At 38.3% G+C, this 18640-nt stretch overlaps 1 protein-coding gene across 1 annotated transcript; it reads left to right on the forward strand.

Annotated features, from left to right (window-relative positions):
• The first annotated feature begins 147 nt into the window (after window positions 1–147).
• Window positions 148–18259, forward strand: LOC111149700 (transmembrane 4 L six family member 18). The gene is made up of 6 exons (XM_022506926.1): window positions 148–224; window positions 310–503; window positions 3387–3476; window positions 12748–12890; window positions 14983–15163; window positions 15937–18259. Exons 2-6 carry the CDS (start codon window positions 327–329, stop codon window positions 15949–15951), a joined length of 606 nt encoding a protein of 201 aa, XP_022362634.1. The 5' UTR covers window positions 148–224; window positions 310–326; the 3' UTR covers window positions 15952–18259.
• The last annotated feature ends 381 nt before the right edge of the window (window positions 18260–18640 follow it).

Below are 18640 nucleotides of genomic sequence, written 5' to 3' on the forward strand. Positions count from 1 at the left end.
GCTGTAATCCAGAGGAAAATGACTTATTTTAAAATGCAGTAAAAACACCGCATTCCTTTGGCACAGGATGAAGACCAGCTCAGCTCTTCAGCCCTAGATCATTGTCTATTGTTCTCCAAACAGTAAACCACTATTTCTCACCAGAGATTGTGGGCTGCAGTTCTGTCCGAGCCCTGGGCTTCTCACGAATATGAAGTGAAGGGCTCTGACCCAGAACGTGGTAGGTAATCTCAAAAAAAAAAGGGGGGGGGGACAGGTAGGAAACATATTAGGCTTTATGTAATTCTACACTCTTGAAATCTCCTGCAGGTTCTGAGCAGGGTGAAATGGGGTCTCAGAAATGTGGAGGCTGCCTAAGTGGTCTGCTGATTCCGCTTGCACTTTGGAGCATAATTGTGAACATATTATTGTATTTCCCAAATGGGCAAACTTCCTATGCATCCAGCAATAAACTCACCAACTACGTGTGGTATTTTGAAGGAATCTGTTTCTCAGGTATCATGGTAAGTGTGACTTCGGAGACTTGGGTTGCAGAAGGGAGTGTTTTTACTAAGCTTTGTCTTGTTCCTAGCAGAAATAATGAATAATGGAAAAATCACTGGACTAATCCCGGGTTTAGGATTTGGAAGATGGGTGGGAGTAAAGGGGCAGGTCGTCCATGAGAGCTTGGGAGGGTAGCTTTGTCTTCGATAAGCTGTTGATTTATGTGACTTCAGCAGTGCAGGAAATTAGACCTAATGAAAGTCTGTGAGATGCCAGCCGGTCGAAATATGTCCTCATGAACCCTGTGTGTTGGTTTAAGCTGTCTGATGTCCAGTGGCAGAGCTATTTTCCAGAATAGTTTCTATCTGCCCTCATGATTTCTCTAGACTGGAGAGGTATCGAGACCACATGGGAAAAGCAGAGATTGGGAGATTCAGACAAATTTGTGTTCAAATACAAGCTCTGCCATTTGTACCATGAGACCTTGATCAGATGACTCGATGTCTTTGAGCCTCAGGGTTCTCATCTGAAAAATGGGAGTGATGGCATTTACTTTTTAGGGTAATTGTGGGGATTTAACAAAATCTCATGAAAGAAGTGCCCAGCATGGAGGCTGATATGTATTAGATAGCCAACGAATATTGTGATTATAAATACTTGTTGAAGAATGGGCCAGATCATAATTAAATAGTCTGATATTATACCCCTCATAATGGGGGTGTTTTTGAAATGAGATCTAATTACTTACAGTAAGAATCCAAGAAAAAAAAAAAAAAAAAGAATCCAAGAATGTTTTTCCTGATGAATTTGTGCTCTTTAAAAACAAGCTGATAGTAAATCATGTTGGCAAGTCAGAGGAAAAAACACTTTTCCTGATCATATCATTTCTAAAAACAGCACATTGTGCGCTATAAGCTTACTATATCACCAAAGACATAAAAGACAATGGATTACAATTTATCTTTACATCTTCATGGGTGCTTAATTAATATAATATTTGAATAGCTATGATGAAAAGCAGTTTTCATTTGGTTACTATTTTGCACATGAAGTTAGTTAACTTTAAAGTACTGATAACGCTATTGAAGTTGCTGTGTGATAGATAGGTATGTAATGAATGTTTGGTGATTGTACTATAAGTGAATGCAAACCTTTTGGAGAAGATTTCAATATGCTGTATTAATATCCATGAAAATGCTTATATCTTTCGACTCAGTAATCCTAAACCTGAAAATTCATTCTGAGGAAATAATCCATAATAAGGAAAGATACACATACACAGATATTTATGGCAGCAGTATTTATAATAGTAAGTAATTTGTAGGAGCTTCCTAGCACAGAATTGGTCAAATAAATTGTGGAACATTCACTTCTTATGGCACTGAAAATGATAATTATGAAGATGCAGTAACATGGAAAATGCATATTATTTTGTGTTCAGCAAAAAAGAAATGATACAAAAAATTGTGAATAAGTTACAATTACAACTATGCAAAATATACACATGTGGTAATACCCTGGGAGTATATACATAAAAACATGTGAGGGTGGTGGGATTTGGGGTAATGTTCCTCCATTATGCTTGAGCCCTGTATTCCAGTTATAATTTCACAATGAAAAAAAGAAAGCAGTTTCTTTTTCAACACGAGCGATGCCTGTATTTCTCTTTTGACACAGGACTCCAGGGTCTAGGTCTAATTATTTCCCACTAGTACTGTAATGAAGCTAGCTACTGTACCTGGTGTACTATGCCTTCTCTCTTCATTGTTTCCCTCAATATGTCACTGGAATCAATAGAAGGGTTGCAAGGCATTAATAAGATTAAATTAGAATCTACTAAAATCTATGATAATTAGTGGTGTTGTAAGGAGGAGAATGTAAGACTCTGGTTTATATTCTGTGTAAAATATAAAACTTAGAAAAGAATCAGTTCTCTATTTTCCATTGTCAGGGAATCCCTGCAAAACATGATTGTTACTACATCAAATATTTTTAAGAGAAAGAAGAGGGATGTAGATAAATAAATAAGTAGACAAGCGAAAGCTGATGAATTTGGAAACTGGAAATGCTGTAAATATGCTGTAAAATGGTAATGCTGTAAAATGGTAAATGCTGTAAAACTGGAAATGCTGTAAAATAACAATGAAATCTGCTTCAGGATTCAGTCCAGAACACTGGGAGTAAATGATAGGTGGAGAATTTGTCAGAAGCAACTCATGGTCCATACCTGCCCAAACAAGGAACTATAACAGAAAAGAAACCCATTTACAGAACTTGAGCTCTTTCCTTAGGCTACCAAGAAAAGGAAGTAGAATACATTGAATTCTCCCAGTCTGTTGGCTGGATAGAGACAAAACACACTTGAAGATTTGAACCTGAGATGATTTGAATGCTTGGGCAAAACAAACTGACTTTACTTTGAATTAAGACATGTAATTCCGATTAACTGTACCTCTCACTTGCATTCCCAGAGAGCAGTAAATGGAGAAAGGCTGGCAAACATCAAAGTCTGGTGAATGATTTTCCTTTGACCTCTGCAACTGAGTCAGTGAGAAATGCAGGTTTGCTGCGGGGTGGTATTCCCACGTCTATACCATTTACTGCTTAATCATTAGTTTTTGATGACTGATAACCATGCCAATAATAGCTAACATTTAACAACCACTTACTCTAAATCAAGCACTATGTTCAAAATTCTACATACATGACCTCCTGACCACCCAACGAGGTGAGTTCCCAACACCACTTTATAGGGAAAGACTCTCAAGCTGACACAGCTAGAAAATGGCAGCTTTGGGTTTTGAACCCAGGTCCACTTGCCCCCACAGTTCCTGCTCAGAATCACTGTGCTCTGATTATGACTAGTATTCTGTTTCTGATATTTCCTCTCTTCCCTACTACAGATGCTTATAGTAGCAACAGTTCTTCTTGCATTGGAGAGTGATAACAACTACAAATGTTGCCAGAGTGAAAACTGCAGCAAAAAATACATGGTAAGAGCAATAGTACCTTGAGGATGGCTGAGTGGGCTCTGCTTTCTTTCTTCTCACTCAGAAACGAGAAAATATTCACACTGTTGTCCCCTCTCTGTGACCCTTTTAACTCAGAGCCCAAGAATTTACTAAAAAAAAAAAAAAAAAAAAAAAAAAAAATCCAACTTCTATTTTGTTTACTGTCTTTGTTTACTGTTGATGTTCTTCCAGAAGTTCAGGATTTAAAGATACATAGAGTTAGAAAATAATATGAGTTTACTTTTTTCCCTTTTCAACTTTATTGAGGTCTGATTTACATTCAATAAATGGCATCCATTAAAATTGTACAATTTCATGAGTTTTGACAGCCAAATACACCCAGGCAACCACCATCACGATCAAGACACAGAACATTCCTATCACCCCCAAAACATTGATCTTTGATCTGCTTTATGTCATTATAGATTAGCTTGTATTCTATGTAAATAGAATTATGCAAAATTTGTCTTTTGTATCTGGCTTCTGTCAGTCAGCATGATTAGATTTATCCATGTGTTGGATATACACAATGTATATTTTTTTTAAATGGGGCTTCAAAAATAATTTAAATAGAATCAAGAGAGAATAATACAACCAATTTTCTAAGCCTGTGCTCAGCAGGCAGGTGCTGGGCTCCTACATTTTCATCACTATCCTTCTCCTCCTCAGGGTTATCATCTTTTAATCATATTTGCATAGCACATTTTTTTCACTCTTACCCAGGGAATTAGATCATTGTTACTCATACTTATATGAATTACCTGTGGCTCAGAGAGATTGTGTGATGTATTAACTAAAAGGAATTTTCCAGAGGCCTGGTAGGCATATCTTGCAGCTGTGGCTGCTGCCGGCCGTGGCTGCCGGCCGTGGCTGCCGGCTGTGGCTGCATATTGGAATCATCTGAGAATTTGGAGCTGGAATTCCACCCCCAGACACCCTGAGCTAGTTGGTCCAAGGGGCAACCAGATTTTAATGGGCAGTTGAGATGACATGTCTAGCTTTATGACAGATGGCGTTGGAAGACTTAATTAGCTGCTAAATTTAGAATTATGCTCTTGGTGGAGAAGATTTGAAGAACGGAAAGACGCTCTGTGCACCTGCGTGTGCATGTGCATTGCGGGTGTATGTATTTTCCTCCAGTAACTGCCGGTATTATACTTATGGAAAGCTTTCAAAACTGCCTAGGTGAAACAATAGATTCAGGTAAACATTAACTTCTGATTCTCAGGGAATCTCTAGAAAACAACCGTATGTGCCACTAGGTTCATAATAAAAATAAATGTGTCCAATTTGCCTTGAATCACTATTAGCATCTCCAGCATAAACGGACGCTGCAGACGAGTGGAGTCTGGATGGCGTCTCATAATCAAATCAAAGGAGATGGCTGGCATCTCAATGGGAAAAGCAGGAGGACAGGAGAGGGGATTCTCCAGATTCCCTGGTTGGTTCTTTCAAGGTAGGGCTTTAGAATAGGGGTCCCAGTTTATATGCCCCAGGAGCCAACCTCCTGATGGAAATGAGAGATCTGAGGCTGGTAAGCATTAGATTTCAATTTCTGTTTAAGGAAGAGAGGGATCTGCTCAAGTCCAGCCAATTGTTTTTTTTTTTTTTTTTTAAAGATTTTATTTATTTATTTGACAGAGAGAGATCACAAGCAGGCAGAGAGGCAGGCAGAGAGAGGAGGAAGCAGGCTCCCTGCTGAGCAGAGAGCCCGATGCGGGGCTCGATCCCAGGACCCTGAGATCATGACCCGAGCCGAAGGCAGCGGCTTAACCCACTGAGCCACCCAGGCGCCCCAAGTCCAGCCAATTGTTATCATGACAAAAATGGGCAGTGTTTCTCAGTTTTCAGCAGAAAGTAGAAATATGGAGCATTTTACAACATGGTGGCAATTAATTCTCATTAAAATTAAATAAAGCGCATCTTAAAGGCTAAATACGAGTCTGCCCAGATTTGGAATGGCAGAGCTCTGTAATGGAATTTAAGGTCACCCAAGACTCACTTGACAGAGGAGAGAAAGTTTCCCCTGAAAGTTTCCTTTTCCCTCAACAAAAACACATCTCTGTAATTCATACTTTTTTTTAACCAAAATGCCTCCTTTTTTTTTCTTGTATGCAGAGTTGTTCCCTTTTTATTTCTACTAGTTTAACTTTTTTTTAGTAGAGTTTTTTTTTTAATATTTTATTTATTTATTTGACAGAGAGATCACAAGTTGGCACAGAGGCAGATGAGGTTGCGGGGAGCAGGATCCCTGCTGAGCAGAGAGCTGGATGTGGGGTTCCATCCCAGGACCCTGAGATCATGACCTGAGCCAAAGGCAGAGGGTTAACCCACTGAGCCAACCAGGCACCCCCCACTTTTTTAAGTAGTTTTAATTACATACATTAATTGGAATTCTTAACTCTTAGAAACTTTAATTTCTGAGGGAGCCTGGGTGGCTCAGTCATTAAGCATCTATCTTGGACTCAGGTCATGGTCCCAGGGTCCTGGGATTGAGCCCCACATCAGGCTCCCTGCTCAGTGGGGATCCTGCTTCTCCCTCTCCCACTCCCCCTGCTCGTGTTCCTTCTCTTGTTCTCTCTCTCCCTCTGAATCAAATAAATAAATAAAATCTTTAAAAAAAAAAAAAAAAAGAAACTTTAATTTCTGGTGAAAACCAGGAAGTAAGCTGTTGTGGAATGTTATAGATACCAACATCTCACTGATTGGCAAATTCTTGAGTATGCTATTTCATAATTTCTAAAGCATACATTTCTTCATTGTACAATTTTTCAGTATAGCACAAAACATATCTACTAATAGACCCAAATATCTTTACTTCCTCTTTAAAAGAGAGACAAATATAGGGTTATGTTCACTAATCAATGTTTCAGTCATTTATTTTATTTGGAAATGACTTACATATTCAATGAATTACCATTATTTAACTTCACTTAGTACAACTTGTATTACTTTAAGGTTTCAAGTTAACAAAAAGATTTTGGAAGGTATTTTAAAATGGATTTTATAAAACTTAATCATTGTTGAAAAATTCACTTATAAACTTTTACCACCCATATACTTAATGTGCTTGCTCTTAACAACTATGTGTAGATAACTCATGCAAATTTCATGACACAAGAGACAAAGTTAGCCATTATTTTAAGTTATTTTTCTTGTTGACAAATTTTGTGACATATATATTAGGCAAGCATCAAATGTCGTAGAAACAAAGCACCCAAAAAGTTAAACATACATACTTTTTCTCTCTTTCTCTCAGTTGCCGTGCTTGACATACATTCAGCAATTTATTTTTTAGTGTATGCTTCGTTTATAGGTTGAATTGATAGTTTTATACTGTTAAAGATCTAGCAGAGATACTACGTTTGTTTGACTTGTAATTCTAGGTAGAAATAAAATTGTATGACTATGATACGTTTAATGCTGACAACTCTGAAGATATGCTTGTTTTTTATTTTTCCCAACAATTTTTAAAATAGCTTTATTTAACCAAAGATTATCCCAGATTGTGTGAACTTAAAAAATTTGTTTTGGATTAGTCTTTGTGTTTAAGAAACTTAACTTATATGAGCACTCATTTACCTCTACGCCAATTAGAATAGAACTCTTTTGACAGATTTTATAAATTATTTTGGTAATACCATCTGGAGGTAGAAAAATATCACACATCTGTAACACACATATGTAGGTATAAATAAACATATAGACAGACATAGAGATCTTATGGCCTTTGTTTTTAAATTTTAGCCATGTATTAGGTACATTGATAAGAAACTTACCAGTTTATAGAAGAGTCCAAATTGTGTTTCTGGCCTATGGAGCAAGTTATGGCTACCCACTTGGATGGCTAAAGCTTTTTACTGAGTTGTGGAGAAGGCTTTTAAGATTTGTATCTGCCCTTGACAAGTAATTTTATGAAGGCTGTGGACTAGATTTTGGCGAGGGAATTTTTATAGCAGTTGGTTTTTTTTTAACCACCCCCCTACTCTCCCATCCCCCTGCTCCCTCCCACCTCCCCACCCCTCCCCCCATCTCCCTCTCCCCACCCCTCCACCTCTCCCAACCCTGCTTTTTTTGCCCTTCAGTTTCAAGCAGTTGTGTGTTGTGTTTTAATTATCTCCCAGAATGTTTACATTCCAAAGAGCGGGAGCCCCATAAGAGTTGCATCTCAGAGGGCGTAGAGAATGTAGGTTTCCTTTTAGAAGGAATTTGGTGGCATATTTATCTATTATCAAGAGGCATAGAATAATAACTATTTAATGTTTTCCTTCTTTTTCTGAAGCACAGGGTAGTTCTCTTCCCAATGTCCTGATTTTTTATAACAACTACAGATATTTTGAGATGAATAGGGGAGGCTTGGGGAGTGGTAAGAATAGGTAGATGAACTTTGAATTGCTTTAAGGGACACATTTCTAGTTCGATAAAGACTAGATTTGTAAGACAAAGGCAATTGTTTTTTAATTCCTCAAAGAGGGGGATCACAGCCCGAATGATCCTGACCTACCCATCTAATTACACTATTTTCAATCTGCTTCTTTATATTAGGGAGAAGATTTCCAACTAAGATGGAAGTCCGAATATTTCTCGGTTCTAGATTAACAGTAGTGTGTCTTTGTAATGTTCTTGTAATTATTTCACAAAACCTTCCACATTTTTTCTTTCCCTCTGAGTACAGAGCTCCATTTTACTCAGGAGAGAAGAACTTAATTTTAGAAGTTTCTATCAGGATGTGAATATCAACCTTTAATTTGGCCAACTTCAGACCATACAGCCCCCTAAAAAATTATTTCAAATATTTAAACCAAATGACTCGAAACCAAAACCAAAACTTAATCAGGGATGCAAGAGATGTCCCCAAAGCGAGTGCAAAAGATGCAGCCCTCCCAAGATCCAGGATCACTCCCCAAGGTAGCAAAAGAAACTTAGACAACTCCTCCTGAAAGCTGGTGACAATTGGTGGGATCCTAGCTGCAGTGGGGTGTAGCCCAAATTTCTGTATGGCAGATTTTGGAGGGACCACAACCTGACAGTTGGCTGCTTTCAAGAACTGGCATTTGCATGCCTGACAGGCAGAAAGTCAAATTCTCAGAACACAAATAAAAGACAAACAGGAAATTGACAGCTGTTCCTGGTAGGGAAAGGATCAATAACCAAGGGATAACTCAAAACCAAATTTTAACCAGAGTCACAATCCAAAGAACTCATCTCTACAAATGTTTTTTCCCCGCCAGTCTGAATCTGAAAAGGAAAAGACTCTTACCACCTAACCTAGACCAGTCCCCCACAAGCAGAGATCCAAGAAACTGACATGGCAAGAATTCTTCTGTGGCTTTTCTCCCAGATCCAGGATCTCTAACCGTAGCTCCTGTACCAAGGAAGGTGTCCCGAGCTATGGTGCCCCGTGTTGGGTGCCAGATATTGTAACAGGAAAAAAGTTTTACTCCACCCTCTTAGGGTCCCTGGCTCAGTCTGAAAATTAAACTGACAAAGATAGGTGAGCAAGAAAAAGGGATATACATTTTATTGAATTTTATGCATACATGGGGGCCTTAATGAGAGAATGAAGACCTGAAGAAGTGACCAGAGTAGCAAGAAACAACAACAAATTTGTAAAGAATTGGCAAGAGTGAGGTGTTTGGGCTAGGGGTAGTAAATGTTGGAGAAGTAACAAGGAAGATAAGGTTTAGTTTAACGAGGTTTGTTTTCACAGGTTTCTTGGCCCCCATCTCTTCCTTTTTCTCCTTGTACAGAGAGGGTAACTTGCACACCAGAGTTTTATGAGCTCTTTAAGAGAAAAAGGGTGAAGGGGCTGGGAGGGGTCAGAGTGACCATCCTGCTTCTGCCATTTTCTCAAGCTCCTTCAGTTTAAGATATTCAGTATGCTAAAGTGCCATGTTTTGGGGGTGACCTGAACCTCACTAACTTCTTGTTTGCTATTCATTCTTCTGTGTTGTCTCATTTTCTGCCAAAATCCTGTGGGTTGTTATCTCTGGAAAACAGCTACCAGCCAAATAGAGGCGCTTGGAATAAGAGATGATATTGTGATTATATTTATAATTTGAAATAATTTTTATATCCATTGTATCCTTTAATCTTTGAAATATCCCTGTTATGGAGGTAGTATAATCATCTACCTCTTTTACATTTAATAGAACATGGAACTGTAACTCAGAGAGATTCTTATTCCTGATTTATTTCAAGGTTCAATTGTGCAACTGTATCCACTCATTACACTGTAATTTGTATATGTATACAAATACATATTTGTTATGCTATGGTTGCCAGTTTCACCAAATCAAAAAATTCTTCATTGATCTTTCCAGTGAACTGCTTAAGAGCATATTTGGTAAACAAGGAGCTCAATCTTTTTGAAACATCCTTTTTCCTTTTTGGAAGATAGCATTGGTGGATAGGTAAATTTTCTTTGTGAAGTGTAACGAACAGTAATCTGTTAAAAATATAGCTTGTCTCATCGTATGATGGGGCAACATGCTATTAAAATCAATACGAGATATATAATTTGAAAGATGTTTTAATCATATATGAAGATGCCAATGAATTAATATCCAATAGGAAAAAAAGCAGACCTGTTCTTTTCTTCTTCAGTTTTTTTTTTTTTAAAGATTTTATTTATTTATTTGACAGAGAGAGATCACAAGTAGGCAGAAAGGCAGGCAGAGAGAGGAGGAAGCAGGCTCCCTGCTGAGCAGAGTCTGATGTGGGGCTCAATCCTAGGACCCTGGGATCATGACCTGAGCTGAAGGCAGAGGCTTTAACCCACTGAGCCACCCAGGTGCCCCCAGATTTTTAAAATATTTTTTTTCTGATTTTCCATAATGAACATGTATTAATGTTATAATCAGTAAAATAATGTTAAATTATTTGAGATATATATAATGTAAGATCACTTTTTGTCCCCAAAATCACAGGTTTGTTGTTCTCAGTTTTTCTGGTGTCAAGTTTTGAATTTATTGTCAACTAACTTGGCTGTTCTACTCTCACTTGAAAGCAACATTTCTAAAACTAAATTAAATTGTCTCCCAAAGCAAATTACCCTTCTTGGCATCCCTATTTCTGTCCTTTGTGTTCCAGTCCCAAACTCTGGAATTTTCTTTTTTCAGTCTATCTCCAGGTACTTATTTCCTACCCAATGTCTTTTCCTCCTGGACATGTTGTTGTTACCGCAAGTTGAAGTCTCCACATGGAACCCTTATTTTGGGCTCTCTTACTTCTAGCTGGCATGCCATCACTGCCAGAACCATCTTTCCAAATTATATATTGGCTCATGTCAGTTCCTTGTTCAAAAACCAAGTACATGGCTTGTTGGAAAAAGAGCTATTCTGGTTCTTTATAAATTCAAAATGGGCTTGGTACATTTTGTGCCGGGAAGCAAGGAAGTATTCAAGGAATGATAGGGGTATCTCGAAGGACACAGGAATTGACTTGGCAGGATGGTCTCACTGGCCATATTTGGACCAAATGAGCATCTAAGAGAATAATAACAGTTATGAATTATAACACATTGAATTAGAAAATCCATGAGTACACAATAAGAGAGAAAGAGAGAAACTAAATGGAAGTTCTTCTGTGCAGAAAATTAATGTTATAAATGCAGAAGAAATGATAGAATGAGATAAGCAGCACCCTGCAACCAGTCATTGTGATAATTCGTGATCAATGGATATGAGGTCCATCAGTGGATGGTAAACTCATCGGTTGAAATGTCTTTGGGGGATAGAATATCACACAGTCTCAAAGTATTACCTCACAAATTATTTACTAATTGCAAAGTGAAAAATGTATGTTTATAGACCTGAAGAATACCACCTTATTAACCAAGAGGTCAAAAGCATCACCAATAACAGTGGGAGGCCCCTAATGTTCTCATGCCCATCAGGTGTTCTTGCCAAAATGTTTAACCCAAGTCCAGTTGTGAGGAAACAATCAGAAAATCCCAGATTGTGGGGGACATTCTATAAAACCACTGGCTGGGATTGTTCAAAAACAATTTAATATTCTAAAAAACAAAGAGGCAGTAAGGCTAATGTAGATCAAAGGAAATAAAAGAGATGTAATCCTGTGCATAAACTCTCATTGGATCCTGTACAAAAAAGTAAAACATAGTTGCAGAATAATAGAATATCTTTATTTTGGGGAGATATGTGCTGATGTATTTAGGAGCGAGATATCACAGTGTCTACACCTTACTTTCAAGTGGTTTGGCAACAAAAATGTGTTAATAAATAAATACATGTGCATGGATATATATATACACAGAGAGAGAGCAAGGAAAAATTATAAAATATTCACAGGTGAGTCTAGATAAAAAGTATACAAAGATACATTGACTATAGTATACTACACCATATGTTCAACTTTTCAGTAGACTTGAAAAAGAATGTAGTAAAAGGTTATGGGGGGGAAGAGCTACTTGTCCTGAAGGATGAAGTCAGCCCTCCTTGAGCCAGCATTCAAAGCCACCTTCTACCTGCAGGTACGAGTTGCACTAACTTTGTAAGTAACTCGAGGGCTGGGTGGCGTCCAACAACTCCATTTCCCCAGCATTAGCAAACATGTCTATCTGGTCTTCATAAACTTCTCTCTAATGCTCCGTGGGAACCCTCTCTTAGATCACACTAATCTACTTACCTTATAATTCTGCTTGTACCCATCTGCCTGGGAACACTGCTTGTTCTCTCTCCTCCAAGGCAAACACCTTCCTCCCCATCAATCCCTTCCTCACATGAACATAAATATGGCCATATAGGCTAACACCTGATGCTTCCCCTCATATTCCTGTAAGTGAAGGTATCCACATATCATCTTCACATGAGAAAAGTCAAGGTCCTAGCTTCTGATTCTTAGAGAACCCACCTGACCTAGAAAATAACGTCTTTGGTAAATACAGATTGATCAGTCACACCCCTTCCCTGCATTAATGTTTGATCATTATTTTGATACTGAAATTCCGGAAGAAAGGAAGAAATGTAGTCAATTAACTAGTATTTCTGTGGAATTCCACACAAAAAGGCATTTTAAAACTTATTTTAAAGATCAGATGGGTTTGGATTAAATGTTTGTTTTTCTGTGGACATTCACACAGACTGCATGCAGTAGGTTTGGACAAGTAGGGGAAGGTACCTATCTGATCATTTATCCACAATATCCCCTTGTCTCATTCTGTGGCACCGACCTCCACCTCCTCCTCCTCCTTCTTTTTTTTTCTGACCTCCTTCTTCTATGTTTAATTTAGACACTGCTGTCGATGATCTTTTCTGCCCTTGGAATTGCTTTCTCTGGATACTGCCTGGTCATATCTGCTCTAGGCCTTGTTCAGGGTCCATACTGCCGCACTCTTGATGGCTGGGAGTACGTCTTTGAAGGCACTGCAGGACGGTAAGAAATAATTCTCCAAATCAAGGGGCTCAGAAAGCCAGAAACACCTGGCTTCATGCTTATGATAATTTTCCATGATAACTTTGGGGTTCTATGTGGGAATACTCAGACCAACTTCTGCCTACATAGATCTCTGTTCAGTGCTTTTCCTTCTCTCTTTCTTTTTTTTGGGGGGGGGGAGCAGTCTTTTTTTTTTTTTTTTTCAAGATTTTATTTATTTATTTGAGATAGAGCAAGAGAGGGAGAGGACAAGCAGGGGGAGCAGCAGGCAGAGGGAGAGACAGGCTCTCCACTGAACAGAGAGCCTAACACAGGGCTGGATCCCAGGACTCTGAGAACATGACCTGGGCAGAAGGCAGACACTCGACCAGCTGAGCCACCTAGGCACCGCTGCCAGTCTTCTAATGTCATATGCATTCACTATTTTGAGGTTGATGCGGAGATATCCAAATGAAAGTTGTGTTTCTCCTGAATTTCAGAGCGAAGCTTTGTAGTTATTGTGATCTGGCAGCTACTGGAGCCTGGGAATTGAATGGTTCTAATACCCCAGTCTTGCTGTGTGGCCAGTTTGGAAGTGTGGTCTGTCTATTATTTGACAGACAGAGATCACAAGTAGGCAGAGAGGCAGGTGAGAGAGAGGAGGAAGCAGGCTCCCTGCTGAGCAGAGAGCTCTATTCCAGGCTTGATCCCAGGACCCTGGGATCATGACCTGAGCCTAAGGCAGAGGCTTTAACCCACTGAGCCACCCAGGCGCCCCTATGCTTATTTTATTTTATTTTATTTTATTTATTTTATTTTTTGAAGATTTTATTTATTTATTTAGGGGTTAATATGAATATTCAGTGAAAGGTGTGTGAGAATGCTTTGGAACCTGTAAAGCCTGATACAGATACAATTTCCTGTTACCATTTCCCTAGACCGACTCCATACATCCTCATACTCGAACTCCGCCTAAGCCACCAGGGAAGCAATCCCTTCGAGATCCTTACTCTAGATTTCCAAGTACACGCTCTGCACGGATCAGCCAACACTTGGAAGTGAGATGACCTCCATGGTGTTGATTTTTCTCCTGGGCTGTGGCACTTATTTATTCTTCGTGTAAACCACAAAGTAGTAAATGTACTAGCAGGGTCTGGAAGGAATGGAGATGCTATTTCTGATACTCCCTTTCTCCACAACCTCTTTATGGAGCTCCATCACAGCATTTACTTCCTTATATTGTAAGGCCGTCTTACTGGTATCTGTATATATTTGCTCACTATGTTGTGTACTCTGAGAGCCCTACCGTGATTTATACAGCCCAGAATAGGTAGGCCTGACACCTAAGGCTGTGCTTGGCACATGGCAAAGACCAACAAATGCTTGTTGAATGGACCAGATTCAGGATCCCCAGCAGTAGCCATGCCTGTGACTGAGCCTATGGACTTCCCAGTTCTGTCCTATGCCACTAGGGAGTGGTCCAGACACTCCCTCCATTTATACCATTAGAATTCTGGGCATAGGACAGGACTGGGAAGGATCCGATGGACCTCTCCTACATCTCTTTCTGGGCCCTGCTGCTTCTAGAGCTGTCTCTACAGGTGCTGGCAGATACAATGCCAGTGTGAGGTGTTCTGTGATCCGGGACTGGGTTCCTCAACAGCTAACTGCATCACCAGCCCTCTAAGTTAAGGCTGCCTTCCTAGACTCTTCTTCAGTGCACACTACATCTTCTCCTGGCTCCCCACAAATGCCTGTGCCTGGTCATGCCCCCTGATCTCACCCTGTACTTGGCTGCTCATGCTGCCTGGTTCTATCTGTGTTGTCCCTGATGGTATAGCATGGGTAACACCATCCAAGGTCATTGAAATAAATAAATAAAATAAAATAAGCATAGCCCAATGCTTTGTGCATGCTATATACTCCATATATGTATCTGAATTTTTCAAAATGTTTTAATTCATATTGAATAATATTATGTATTTCAATCATATATATTAATCATATATATTAATTTCCCAAACATACAAACATCTGTAGCCCTCTTACCTGGACCAAGTATTTAGGCTTGGCCATGGGTCTTGTTGTTGACTATATCCCTTCTCTCTCTCAGTTTCCTTACAGATTCCAGCATGTGGACTGAGTGCCTGGAACCCGCACATGTAGTGGAGTGGAACATCATTTTATTTTCCATTCTCATAGCTCTCAGTGGACTTCAGGTGCTTGTTTGCCTCATCAGAGTAGTCACTCAGTTATCCAAGATACTGTGTGGAACCTATTCGGTTATCATCCAGGTAACAGACCACTGGTGGCACCTGTACCTCCTCCATTTTACCCCCACTACCCAAGATCCAATGACTCTGGTTGAAAGGTTTTGAGCCTCCCATCTTTTTCATTCCATCCCTACTGCCCTCATCTTTACTCAAGCTCTAATAGCTCAATATATATGTTTTTTATATCCCATGTGTCTGTTGGTTTGCCTAGTTAGATTGAATCAATGGAGTAATTGTAAAATCTGTACTTAGTCCTGAATGGTGAAAACAGCACAAGTGTTTTGAATGAGCCACAGTGCAGTGTTCTGTGTGGAAATAACCCAAAGCACAAAGAAGCCTTACTATTTATTGAGAATTTCACTGTTCATAAGATAATTGAAGGCTCACAAAGTTATCCCATTGAAATAATTTCTCTTCTGAATGCTGTTTCCATTAACCTAATAATCATGCTTTATATCGAATCATTGGTAGTTCGTTTTAAAGTGGAGAAATATGTTTTTAATCCCTTCAAAACTACTTCTGTTTCATCTGCTAAAATACTGATGTTAATTTAGTTATGACTGAAATTGCTAAAACTACCCAGCAAGTCCAGAGTGAAGAGAAATCACAAATGAATTAGCTTGTGTTTTATTTAACAACAAATAATGTATACCCTTCCTATAAATTTCAAGTAGATATGTTCCTAATTCATCATATTTTGAGTATGCACTATAAATTTAAGTTGATACTTGGGTCGTGGATCATTAATCAAGCCAAATTTACTACTTCATTCACTTTTTTTTCTTTTTTTATAGCCTGGAATCATTTGAATGACAACAAGAATATTTTCCATTATCAAGATATGCCATCTATCTGTCTCATATCTACTATATAGACCTTAAGGCAATATTCAAATGATGGTGATTTCTCCATTTGGATGTTTTTTGAGCCTCTTATAAAATTTATAGTCCTCACTGGAAGTGCCAGCTATGTCACCCTTCTATCTGGAATTTTTTCTAAGCAATATGTGTTAGGATCTTCAGAAATATCCATATTCTTTGGTCAAACAAATCCATTCCCAATAATCTATACTATGGAAATAAATAAGAATAAAAGATAAAACTTCATGCAAATACAAATAATACAATATTATTTGATATTCTAGAAAATTACAAATACCTGAAAGTCTAACTTTCAGGGAAAGATTAAGTCAAGGGTAATACATTAGTTGTAATATTATATAGTCACTACAAATTATGTTACACAGTCATTACAAATTATATTTTAAAGATTATAAATACTGTTAATTAAAAAAGCAGATTACAAACTTATGTTCACATTATAAACAAACCATCTAAGACAAACACCAAATAATCAAAATTTAGGAAGAAAACTCAATCTGGAAGGATTTACAGAAAAATGTCAACTGTCATTTGTCTGGATGATAGGCGACCCTTCTTACTTTTCTCTATTTCCCAAGTTTTCATTATCATTTTTATAATTAAAACATATTTTAAAACTCATCATTTTTACTATTAAAAATGCTTGCTTTTATCCAATCTTTAAATATATGCTTTTCCACCTTGAGTATCTATAAACATCATAAAATAATGCTTCAATCTGTTCAATAATGAAAGTACTGAGACAGAAAGACAAAATAAATTGTATAAATTTATATAATCTAACTGAGACTTTAGCCTTATTTTCTCACTCCTGATGATGAGTGTGGTGGGCTAAAAGAGGTAGACTTGAAATAAATGAGCAGTCGAGGGCATGCTCAATGGGTTAAAGAAAGTGATCATTGACCAGGCAATACCTATGTCATAGGGAGTTACCAATACCTACACTAATAGAAAAAAAATTTTTAGTGAAACATTTAGAAACTTTCTGTCTGTACCCTATAGTTACCATGACCTCCTTGAGAACAGCAGCAATGTTATATATTTTCCCATCCTCCTTAGGACGTAGGACGTGGTAGACACTTAACATTAGATATGCATGCCAGGCCTGTCTGCCCTTCATGGTTACTATGCTGAACACCTGTCTCCACCATAGGCCCACTGGACCATAACACTTCTGCCACTTCCCTATTGCTCTCCTCCATGAACACTGTCAACAATGCTCTGTCAATACCTGCTCTGTGCCAAAGCTGGGCAGCAGCCTGGGGGAAGAAGGAAACATGCTTCTATCCTTGGTGCCTGCTCTACCCACATCCTCCTTTAAAGGAAGCTGCCCTGACTGCAGCCTTTGCTGATATAAGTGTCTTGAAAGAAAGTCATGTTATATATCAGATGACCTCAATGCCTGGACCCAGCTAGAAGAACTGGGATGGGCACCCAAGCTGTGGGCAACCTATCATCACCTAACTAGCTCTGATTTAGCCAAGAGTGAAACACCATCCAAATGAGATTAGTGGTCCTTCTTCCTTGAGAATTTGATCTCAAGGAAGCCAGGAATGAATCAACCCAATCATTGCTGTCAGGAAAGTAATTACAGGCTGAGAAAGGATGCTAAAATACAGAGAGTATCTGATTACTCCACCAAGCGCATAAACTTGTCATATTCATCACTCACTTTTCTTAGTTCTCCCAATGACTCCTTAACCTTCTGGTAAACAGACTTCTGACAAGTCAGCCCCACCAGTTTCTCTGACACATTCAGACTGTCTCAGTCTTGTTTAGATTCGATACGGCACCATACCCTGAGTGGACCATGAGTAGATGTCAGCTGAACAACTCCACCCCAGAATTGGAAACATTGTCTAAGAACAGGTTGCAGCCAAATACAGTAGAGTATTTGTATCAGTATATTTAATATTAACAGAATCACCCCACATTTTTTATTTAAAGAACATCCGCTAATGCAGTTTTAAGGGAAAAAGGCTGTATACAAATCTATGTGTGCACTGTGAGATCAATTTTTTAATAATACGATTACATGTAGACACGAGCAAATCTTCAGATACAGACCAAAAAAGACTGGAACAATATCTAAGTGTTAGTAGTTAATAATTATCCCCTAATAGTCGGATTGTGACTTGTGTTTCTTTTCTCTACATTGTTCTATATTTTCAAATTTTCATTTGAAAATGTGTTACTTGAATAGTGAGAAAAAAATAAATACCATTTAAAAAGGAAGTAGTCTCTCATCCTTTCGTAAAATCTGCTTAAGGATCTTAATATAGAAAAACACTAAACATGAAGGAAAGTGTGTGATAGTCATTTTTCTTGTTCTTTTCATTTTCTCATTCTAAGAGAGGTTGAACATTAGAATTAGCTAATTCTAATTGAGAATGAATTCTATTTTATGCATTTATGTTTTTATATTTGTTATTTCTTTCTTATTTCCCTTCCTTCTATCTCATTGTAATTTTCTTAACTTCTTAAATTGAATGCCTGGTTTATTAATTTTCAAACTTTCTTTTTTTCTCCTTAAAATAAGCATTTAAAACTATACACCTTTTCTTTAAGTGCCACCTTGGTTGCATCTCCCTAGTGTTGAAATGTTGTATTTTCTTTA

This window comes from Enhydra lutris, unplaced genomic scaffold, assembly GCF_002288905.1.
Source record: "Enhydra lutris kenyoni isolate GAN:26980312 unplaced genomic scaffold, ASM228890v2 scaffoldscaffold2, whole genome shotgun sequence".
NCBI lineage: Eukaryota > Metazoa > Chordata > Mammalia > Carnivora > Mustelidae > Enhydra > Enhydra lutris.

What these genes read in the sequence shown, in the direction of transcription:
- LOC111149700 (XM_022506926.1), top strand. Translation starts at nt 327, where the DNA reads ATGGGGTCTCAGAAATGTGGAGGCTGCCTAAGTGGTCTGCTGATTCCG. An exon ending in ACTGCAGCAAAAAATACATG is followed by an intron (nt 3,477 to 12,747) that starts GTAAGAGCAATA and finishes TGTTTAATTTAG; the next exon opens with ACACTGCTGTCGATGATCTT. An exon ending in TTTGAAGGCACTGCAGGACG is followed by an intron (nt 12,891 to 14,982) that starts GTAAGAAATAAT and finishes TCTCTCTCTCAG; the next exon opens with TTTCCTTACAGATTCCAGCA.